Source organism: Ipomoea triloba, chromosome 5 (genome assembly GCF_003576645.1).
Source record: "Ipomoea triloba cultivar NCNSP0323 chromosome 5, ASM357664v1".
Classification (NCBI taxonomy): Eukaryota; Viridiplantae; Streptophyta; class Magnoliopsida; order Solanales; family Convolvulaceae; genus Ipomoea; species Ipomoea triloba.
Genome location: NC_044920.1, coordinates 25829389 through 25840542, shown reverse-complemented (window position 1 = coordinate 25840542; position 11154 = coordinate 25829389). Strand labels below are relative to the sequence as shown.

At 31.6% G+C, this 11154-nt stretch overlaps 2 protein-coding genes across 2 annotated transcripts; both read left to right on the top strand.

The window, feature by feature from the left end:
- The first annotated feature begins 445 nt into the window (after window positions 1-445).
- LOC116020720 (transcription factor bHLH25-like) lies at window positions 446-2537 on the top strand. Its single transcript, XM_031261216.1, has 4 exons — window positions 446-703; window positions 786-1205; window positions 1331-1702; window positions 2271-2537. The coding sequence occupies exons 1-4, from the start codon at window positions 668-670 to the stop codon at window positions 2352-2354; spliced, it is 912 nt and encodes a 303-aa protein (XP_031117076.1). The 5' UTR covers window positions 446-667; the 3' UTR covers window positions 2355-2537.
- A 5494-nt stretch (window positions 2538-8031) lies between these two features.
- On the top strand, window positions 8032-9279 carry LOC116020473 (transcription factor bHLH18-like). The gene is made up of 4 exons (XM_031260946.1): window positions 8032-8067; window positions 8144-8587; window positions 8728-9111; window positions 9211-9279. Exons 1-4 carry the CDS (start codon window positions 8032-8034, stop codon window positions 9277-9279), a joined length of 933 nt encoding a protein of 310 aa, XP_031116806.1.
- The last annotated feature ends 1875 nt before the right edge of the window (window positions 9280-11154 follow it).

Genomic DNA, 11154 nt, shown 5'->3' with positions numbered 1-11154 from the left:
GAAATTTATATCCACCCAGTACGCCATGTCAAGTGTTTACCTACATTACCAGAAGGTAACTTGCTATTTGTAGAGATTGCAAGATTTTTGAATATTTAATAGTTCAATTGCAATTTTTTTTTAGTCCGGTAACTCAATTGCATTTTCGGCCCTTGAAATAACCAAAATTGATAATTTATGTCACTAATTGTAAATTTTCTGGTGCTGTCGGTACGTTTACTGGTGCTGCGTTTTTTGAGATGTTCATAATCACACATTTAGCACATGAATCACGGTGCATCTATCCACACACACACAAAAAAATTAAAATTAAAAAAAAAAAAAATCAATGATCTTCAACATGGTGGACCACATTATCCTGCGTCATGACACGTATATCACTCTTATATCTTTCTGCAAATAGTATATACAAACACTATAAAAAGGCGTCTGCAGAGTATGAGAGCCTTCAATAATTCACAGCCGAAATAAGAAACTTTGTGCAAATACAGATACTGTTATTGGCTTACTGCCTGTTAGGTTTGATGCTAACCAGTCTCGTGACTAATTCACAGTTTCACACTCTTGAAATTATTTAGTTTCCCAGCTGTAAACTTTTTCTTCTCCTCAATAGATCTCTGATCTGCAGATTTTGATAACTTCATCAAGAACTAACAGTAACAAAAAGATGATGAATCTTTCCCAGGCTTGTTTTTCTGGAATGGTACGATAGTGTACAGTGTGCTCTATGAATTCAAATCTCTGCAGATTTTTATATTGTTATTATACATATTTTTCTTTTACAGGGAATGGACGATCTGTCATTCCTGGATCAGTTCCAAATCTTGCAGTCGATTGAGCAAGAACTTGCGGATGTCCTTTGCTCTTCTTCGCCGGAGGAGGGGTCGCCGCCGCCAGCGGAGGCGACGACCAGCCATCTCGGAGAAGATGACAGGCCGCTAAAACAACTCAAGATCCACCATCATCCTATCGTTGACGTTAACGTTAACCAGCCGGAGCAGAGTCAAGAACTGATCGCCAGTAACGCGAGCGCCGAGCAGGAAACGGAGCCGCCGGAGACGACGACGAAAAAGGCGAAAAAATCCGGTAGGCGTGGCCGGCCACCTACCCATACGTATGATCATATAATGGCGGAGAGGAAACGGCGAGAGCTTCTTAGCGGTCAATTTCTAGCGTTGTCAACCATAGTCCCCGGCCTCAGAAAGGTCTCCGATTCGATACACGTGTATATATTATATATATACATATTATATTCAATCCGACAAATAACTTTTTCTTTTGGAAAAATTATTTAAAAAAAAAAAATGTTTCTTGAATAAAATATACACAGATGGATAAAACATCGGTCCTCGGAGATACGATCAAGTATTTGAAACAAATACAAGAACGTGTGAAGACATTGGAGGAAGAATCGAGCAAGCGAACCATGGAATCGGTTGTTTTCGTCAAGAAGTCCCAGGTATCATTCGACGACAACGAGGAAATGTCGTCCGGCGAAAATGGGAACTCCGATGAGCAGCCGCTGCCGGAGATTGAGACGCGGTTGTGTGACGATCACATTCTACTAAGAATATACTGTGAACGGCAAAAAGGGATAATCGGAAAAATATTTTCCGAGGTGGAGAAGCTTAACCTAGCTGTGGTAAACTCGAGCGTGGCACGTTTTGGAAGCTTGGCTCTTGATATCACTATTATCGTCGAGGTAATTACTATTATATTAATTTTTAACTAGATTAAATTAACATTTACACTCCCACTTGGAAGGAAGTGGGTTCGAATTTCAGTGGAGGCGATTGTTGATTCTTTGTGCTTCAGTAAATTGAGAATGTAACTATAAAGTATAAACAGATATTACCTTGTAATAGAGTCAATAGTAAAAAAAAAATCAACAATCACTTCTTCCCGTACAGGGTGTTGCCATTAGTAGTTAGTACTTAGTAGTAATAATAAAAACAAAAACAAGAAACACCACCCCTCACCACCAACCATAGTGGGGTGTTGCTATTAGTAGTAATAATAAAAACAAAAACAAGAAACACCACCCCTCACCACCAACCAACCACAATAAAAATCGAATTATGTCACTATAAATTATTTAACATTGCATGTTACTCGCTAAGTGAACAACTCATCACCAAGTACTTTTTTATATTCAGATAATAGTATCATTCAATTATTCGCTATTTACTATACCCCGCATCTCCTTGAGAAGTAAGATCTTTTAATTACTATTAGTTATTCAACTTCTAAATTATTTTTGTTATTTTCAGATGGAGAAAGAGTTTGACTTGCCGATGAAACATATTGCAAAGATACTTCGCTCGGCAATCCAACATGCTACACAAACATCCTAAACTATAATAAGTTTTATGTATGAGTATCTAATTTTGAGATATGTATTATTTTTAATTAAAATATAATGCTTTTCTATAGTTCAATTAAAAAGTATTATCTTTTAGTTAAAAAGTATTACATGTTTCATGTGAAATAATCCCAAAAACATAATCGTTGAACTATGCATGCAGCAATTTTCACAATTCAATAGGGTTTTTATTTTTATTTCTTCTTACTGTTTTTTTTTTAAAATAAAAATCAACACTGATCTCTTACGATCTAATAAATCTTCGACAATATATGTTTTTTTTTTAAGTTAAATCTTATGAATTGATACAGTATTAATTGCTTACCAACATAAGATTTTTGTGTTTTAAATTGATGGGGTCATGGGGGGTTTGTGTTACATTGCCCAATACAAAGAATCAAAGAGTAATTGGTATTAATTGAAATATACTACATTTGTGTACTTAGAGCAACCCAATAGCGTCCAAATAATGGGATTCTTTTTGTCAAGGGACATGCATCATATACATGTTATATATATAATTGATTTTTTTTAAAAAAAAAAGGATATTTTGCATTGAATAAATATTAGTGACAGGAAAGCTTGTCACCTACTAAGAAATAGTTGATATTGACTGCAATTTTAGCGGCATGCAGACGGAAGCTAGGCACCAAAGTCAAGAGAGGTCCTACTCATTTAAGGGATTGATGTAAGTTTAACCTTTAAAAAAAAAAAAAGCTAATGAACTCAGACACCTCGTAATTTAGTGACACGAAGTCATCTTTAAAAAAAAAATTTAAAGTCACTTTTATTTAAAGTTTAAAATTGTAGGAATAATGGTTGAATGGACCCTAAAACTATATTGATTTGTGCATTTAAACCCTTCAACTTCAAAAAGCTCTAATTAAGTCCTCAAACTTGTTAATTTGGAGCAATCAAACCTTCTTACGCTCAATTTGAAGTATTAAGTAATAACTAAATTAAATTAATAAGTAATATACTAATAATTAATAAATAATAACTAATAACTATTAACTTATTAAATATTAACTATTTAACTATTAAAGCATAAAAAATTAAAATATTAAGCACTTTACAATTATTAACACTTAAAATATTTTTAAAAAAATTAAAACAATTATAAAAATTTTAAAAATAAAAAAATAAAAAAATCAGGCGCCGGCGCCAAGACACGATTTTTGCAGCCTCGAAAAAAGTCATTTTTATTTAAAGCTTTAAATTTTATAGGTAAGCCACTAGGACGTAATAACTTTGGCCCAAACAAGTACACAAGCTGACAAGAGGAAAGTAAATAAATAAGTAATGAGTTCTTTAATAGCCATCATGGGGACGCGGAGCGTCGTGCAAAAAACAGAAAAGAAAAGTCACAAAACATTTTTTAGTTTTCTACTTTGTCTCACCCTAAAAATGAAAGAAAGAAAAAATCTTCTACATAAATTTCGTTGTTGGCCTTTCATTAGGGGTTTTCGTTTCCGTATTCGGTTCGATTTCAGTTTGTTTGGTTAAAAAAATAAAATAAAATAAGACCATTCATTTTAACATTTTAATTCGGTTAGGTTCGATTAAAAAAAGTTCAGTCTCGGTTCAATTTAGGAACCTCAGTTCTCAACATTTGTTAGTGTTCTAATGCAAATAATTTATTAATTAATTTTACTAATAGTTTAAGATTAAAAATTCATTATGCATTCATTGAGTTCAATCAAACTCATTTAATGAGATTATAACATCTTTTAAAAAACTTTAGAGAACGCAAACGAACTAAAATAGAGTACTTTTATAATTTATTTATATAGTCTAACACTTTTTTTGTTTGTTTATATCCAAATCAGCCAACAAAATCATAAATAACTGGAATAGAAGGGGAAAAATCACTCAATTTTTTTTGAATACTATTAACTCTGTTACAATGTAGTATCTGTTCATACATAATTAGCACAAAGAGCCAACGCCCTCACTGGGGATCGTACCTGTGACCTCTCACTTGGAAGGCCGCAGCTATGCGATTTGACCACAACAAAAAAAAGTGTTGGATCACCCAAATTAAAAGGCTAAAAGCACATGACTATAGCCATGAACAATAGTGTTCTACTTCTATATGTAATATTTTAAGCTCGAGTGTCATAAAATAGTCTTATAGGTTGACTTCATAATACATCAATTCTCATGCTCAACAATTTTATTGTTTTTTTTTTTTAAATAAAGTCACGTTTCATTCCGAGGCTCAACAACAAAGTCACATTTCACAGATATATAACAAAATAATGGATTATAATATTACCCATGGGAGTGAATTATAATAAATAATCATATACATATGTAAGCATATAAGCTCAACATATAAGCTCAACAATTTTTTGAGCGGCCCCGAATTGACCACCCCTACCTCAGTTATTATGATTATGTTATGCAAGCATATAAGCTCAACAATTTTTAAGCGAGCGGTGCCGAATTTTTCACCCTACCTCAGTTATTATGATTATGTGTAACAGACTCGATCAAGATGATGTTGGCAAGAGTGACTCTTATTTTGATTTGCATCCGTGCGCGAGAGAGAACATCTATACTATACAATTTAACCTTCTTCTAAAAGACTCTTGCATATAGAGTAGTGCAAATTCACTTTCCAAACAAATGTAGGACATGTGCTTTTACAAAGTCTTTCCACCTTCATTTTCCAACTCAATTGAATTTATTTTGAGAATCAATTTATCATTCACTCAGTATCCATTTTTAGTGTACAATATATTGATTTTTGCGTCTCACTACAAAAATGTAAATCATCTTTAAATCGACCCAAATTAAAAGTAAACATCGCATATATTTGTACCACAAAATAGATAATTATATGTCATTTTATACTAAAAATTCAACACTTATTTCTCCGGGATGAACTTTATTGCCAAGTATGCTGAATGTTATCTTGTCCAGTTGTCCCAATAGATTGGGACGGTGAGTGACGCAACTTAGTAAAGCTACACGACAAATTTCTATATCGGTTCGGCTAGCTATCTATTTATTGGTATTTCGAGTATTTATGGAAAAGTTTTCGGTGTTCTTTATTAAAAATAAATAAATAAATGTTGAGTATTTTACAGAATTATGTCAAAGACCTTGTGGTCTAGTGTCACCCGGTTTATACTCCCACAGAGAAGGGAGTGGTTCGAACTTTAAAAAAAAATATAGAATTATGTAAAACAGTTGGTGAGTAGATTTTAATATAACGGTAAATTTGAATGTATCGTCATTTTCTCACGTAAAATCCAAACTTTATGACGGTGATTCGAATTAGATTCAAAATTATCTCATAGAAGTGGGATACCGAATGTTATATACACACCCAAAAAAAACATGAATGCATTTAAGTAAGAGAGATTGATTGTCATTTTGCGTCTATTTTGAGTATTTTCATCATATTTAGTTTAACTTTTATATTTACGTCACATGTATAGGTTATAAATTAAGATTTTAATTATCAAATTTATGTAAAATTATAATATTATTTATTTATTTATTTTGATAATGTAATTATACAATTTTTTTTTAAAATATTGAGTATTTATTCAATTGCGCGACACACTTTATTTAACTAGTTATTATATTATAAACCTACATAAAGGATGAAAATTGTATGTTCTAAATAATTTAGTTGGGCTACTAATGATAGGCCTTCTGCCAGGCTTAATGGACCGAGTCCCGTAGACCCGTACCACTACTTCTCCAAGAGACTTTATTATTGTTGTTATTGTTGCTATAAAATGAGAAGTACGTCCAAAATCCAAATTTTCAATTTTGTATAGAAAAGATTATAATATAGTGATATATGGTTTTATAGAAACTGTCTAGATCTTTGTCAATTATTAGTTGTTAGCTTATAGTTGATTGTGTTAATTGTTTTAACAATCATTATTGTATGGACCATAGTTCACACGGATCATAAATAAAAAAGTACATTTTTTAATATACTAAAAGTACATTATTTTTGTACATAAAGTATATTATTTTAAAGTACATTATTTAAGTACTGAAAGTACATTATTTTATATATACAATGAAATAATGTACATTCAGTACAAAAATAATGTACTTTTAATATAATAAAAACGTACTTTATATTCATGGTCCATACAATAATTTGTCGTGTTTTAATCAGTTGATAGTATTAATAGTTTATAAGAAAATATTTGATAAATTAGTTGTTTACAATTAACAAGTAACACTTAAAGATGGTTTTAAGGGATATGAATCTATTATGTTATTTATTAAATTATATTTAATTTATTTTTAGTTTTAGATATAAATTTTAAAACACATTATTATTATTATTATTATTATTATTATTATTATTATTATTGGTTGATGGTTGATAACCATTTTATCAAACATTTTTAATGCTTTTTTTTTTGCTTGAAATAATTTTTTTTGAAGTACTATAAATTCTACTACAAGGTAGTATCTGTTTTATACTTTCTCTATTTATTGGAGTGATTATTAATATCAACAACCAAATTAGTGTATATAATCCCACGATGATCTTCATACGTTCTCTATTTATTATTTAATTAGCATTACTCAAGCCATTTTAATATTTCCTACGTTCTCGGTGGAGATAACATAAATTAGTGTGTATAATCCGACGATGATCTTCCTGAGAACTTCTATTATCTTTAATTAATGTTAATTACATTGTTTTTTAATCAACAGTCAGGTGTTAAAGGACGTGCATGGTCGTGTAACGTGTTCCAATTTTTATTTTTATTTTTTATTAAAAAAAACTTTTAATGCAGGCCAAATTGATTTCACACACTGGGTTAACGTCAAATTTTACCATTATATTGGATCAAATGTTTCATGTCGTGTAAATGAATATTTCGATTTAGAGTAAACTCACGGTCTCTATTTGAATGTGCCTTTTTGATGAAGTCCACCTGATAATTTTAGTCGTCAAAAGATTACAATGAGATAAATGAGCCCAAATTGTTAATAGCTGGTCATATCAAAACGAGAATGTCAAAATATAGGCATCTTACACAGAGAGTCGAATTTGAAACTTTGTAGTTACGAAATCAATTGTTAGACCAATTCAAAGAGTACAAAACCTAATCTTAATGAATATTTCCCCTAAAACAAGGGCACGCACCCTATTCTTTTTGCTAATGTTATATAATACGGAGTAACATGTTTCGGGTCTTTCTCTGTCTATTTGACGGCCGGGTGGATTTTGTAGTTATGAAATCAATTGTAACATCTCCATTGATTTAACGATAAGCACAAGATTTGACCCAAAGGAAATCGCCAATTGTGAGAATCGAACCAGCATTATCTCGAGGAAGCTCCTTTACCACTTGAGCTATCCTTTTGGATTATGTTATTAACATTATACTATACGGTCTAGACTGATATAATTCTCTTCTTATTCTTTTGTTTTATTGAAAAAACGATATCTGGCATTTCACAATATTATAAATTAAACCTAGTGGGATCTGGCCTATCTGTACTTGAAGATTTGTCATTAATTTATAGTGAAAACACAAGTGGGTATAATTATTTATTCAATTCTCCACTCCATCCCCAATGGGAGATTACCAGCTAAGTCCTTATTTAAACACTCCACTGACGTACCCAGAGATTAAATTCTGGGGAATTTAGTTTGGTAAATTTAAGTTTCATCAATGGAGGATTCATCAATAAGTTGGTTCCCAGAACTGGTAAGCCCAGACTTTTTTGTATATATAATTTTAATTTTTGAGCAAATTAAATTAATTTAGAGTTGGGTTAATGCAGGGAAAAGTTGATGATTATTATGATTTTGTTGATGGCTTCATTGCTCAAAATTCAGTCACAACACAAGAAACACAAGAAGAGGTTCAAAAACGATCATCACAGTCTCCAGAAAGCTATACTTCTGATTATTCTATTTTCGTCCCAAAAAGTAATGGAAATAATCATGTCTCCGGCACCACCATTTGTTTCGGCGGCGGCAGTACGTCGCCGGAAAGTTTGGATTTTCAGGCTGACGGCGGCTTTGAACGACCGGTGAAACGGCTCAAGGTTAATGACAAGAAAAGTTCCAGTTTTCGTGTCCTTACGGGGAGTACTAAGGGCGATGATGATGTCAGACGACGTTGTTCGGTTGCCCATGAGCACGTTGTTGCAGAGAGAAAGCGCAGGGAAAATCTCACCCGGAAGTTCATTGCTCTTTCCGCCATTCTTCCCGGACTTAAAAAGGTAAACTCCTATCCCATGACCTTTTGCATGGCTCTAATACCAAACTGAAGCATGTTGTCTATCTCAATTAAAAGTCTAAGTGATAGTTGGACTGCATTATTATATTTATGCTCAACTATAAACTTAAGAATGTTTTGTAGGTGGATAAGGCATCTGTTCTTGAAGAAGCGATAAAGCATCTGAAGGAGCTTAAAGAAAGGGTGAATCAACTGGAGGTACAAGGGAAGAAGACAAGGTACGAGGAATCTGTCGTGGTCGTCAAAACATCTCTGCCGAATATTCCCCCTGACGACGAAGACCACTCGCGCTCCTCGGACGAGTGTCGTAGCTCCGACGAGGCATCGCCGGAAATTGAAGTTCGATTCTCCGGCGACAATATTCTGATCAGACTGCACTGCACCAAGAAGCGCGGGAAAACCTTGTCTTTCTTCCTGAGAGAAGTGGAGATGCTTCATCTCACTGTTGTGAACAGTTTCATGACGCCTTTCGGAAAACACGCCATGGATTTTACCTTGGTTGCCCAGGTAATCTATGCATGTAAATTCACAATTAATCCATGGATTATATATAAATTTCTGAGATAATCTGAGAATTGAAGTAATTATAATTGTAAATTGTTGCAGATGGATGAGAATTTCTGCATGAAACCGAAGGATGTGGTGAAGCATCTGCAGTGCATTACTCGTAGCTAGAATAGGTTTATGAATTCATAACATATATATATATATATATATATATATATGTAAAAGCTTGAGTGAAAACTACGGTTTAACCTACGATTACAGGACCTTGCTTCATTAAACTTTTGATGATATGGCCGTTTATTAAAAAATATAATAAATGGTCCACCCCATGAAAAAATTGCTAGACACTCGTCGGATGCTTGTGGATGCTAGAGTATGGGGCTCATGTATTTTTTTATTTTTTAACAAATATGTTTAAAATTTTTTTTTAAAGATTAATAAAGTAATAATTATAAATTATTTAATACTTCAATAGTTAATACTAAAATATTAAATATTAACCTAATTAACCTATAAAGTTTGAACAATTTAGGGTTATTTTGCTTAAAACGATATTGTTTTGAGTGAAAAATAACCCATTAAAAATAACAAAAAAAACAATAGCTAATCGACCGAGTAGGCGACCTAGTCAGTCAGCGCCTAAGTGACTTAGTCGACTGCCTAGACAACCGATTATGGTGATACACTAGGCAGCCAGTCAATGATCGATACTTAGGCGAAATTTTTACAACATTTACCAATTTTCATCATCAACTTTCAATTTAACCATAAATGGTCCCTTGACTATTGATTTTGTTCTAAATTTGATCGTCTACTTAAATATCAATTTAATAAACATTAAATTTAAGTGTAATAATGTAAAAATTTCAGTTCTTCACATTCCACTAATAATGAACTCAATGTATTAAATTTATGAACTCAATTTGTCAATCTCAACAACAAGCTAATTTTTACATTATTATTATTGTTGTTGTTATTATTATTATTATTATTATTATTATTATTAAATTTAATGTTTACTAAATGGTTATTTAACTGCAAAATCAACTGTCAATGGACCATTTATGGTCAAATTAAAAGTCAAGGATGAAAATTGAAAAAAATTAATAGTCAAAGAACAGTTTATGGTCCAATTGAAAGTTAGGTGATAAAAATTGGTAAATATTACTCCGATATTAGTCAATGGGCTATTCCTGAAATTAACTATTAATCATATTTTCTAATCAATATTCCCCGTATGTATGTATAATAATAATAATAATAATAATAATAATAATAATAATAATAATAATAATAATAAAACTATTGTTGTGAAACTGGATATATCATCGCGTGAATTGTTGTATCATCCTGATCGCAGTAAGGCAATAGAAATATAGTAAAGTAAAGAGAAGACAAGATATAGAGAAAATTATTCATTTTTTTTATTAATCATCCTTCAATATAATATATAAAAGATAAACAGAATTGTAGTACAACAACAATACTACAAAAGATAGATATTATCATCGTATAATACTTATAGTAATGTCCACATATATTTATACACAAATCACAGTAACTATTATATTTTTTGTTACAATGCAAGTAAGAAAAACCACATAAAAGTAATTTGGGCCTTGTCATATTGGCCCAAATTGAAACACATGGGCAATGCTTGGGTTGGCGTATTTGAGTCTAGCCCCCATCGCATAATGATAATTGGTGCTTATTTCATACCTTGTGACTTGTGTTATACTAATTTTAATGCAAATTTTATAAAATATTTGAATAACTGTCAATTTGAGATGATAAACAACTCAAAAGTAAATTTTAACAAAAAACAAACAAACAAATGACTATTTCATATTGTCAAAAAAAAAAAAAAAACAAATGACTATTTCATTTTTAACATTATAAACTTCAAATGTGCAACGTACAACTTTAGAGTTTATTTGATAATATGTAAAAGTATATTCAAGTTAGTTGCACTGTACGTAGGCTAAAATTTTCAAAATCTTTTGGGCAAAGAATTATGCATCCATTACAGGCTGGCCTGGTGCA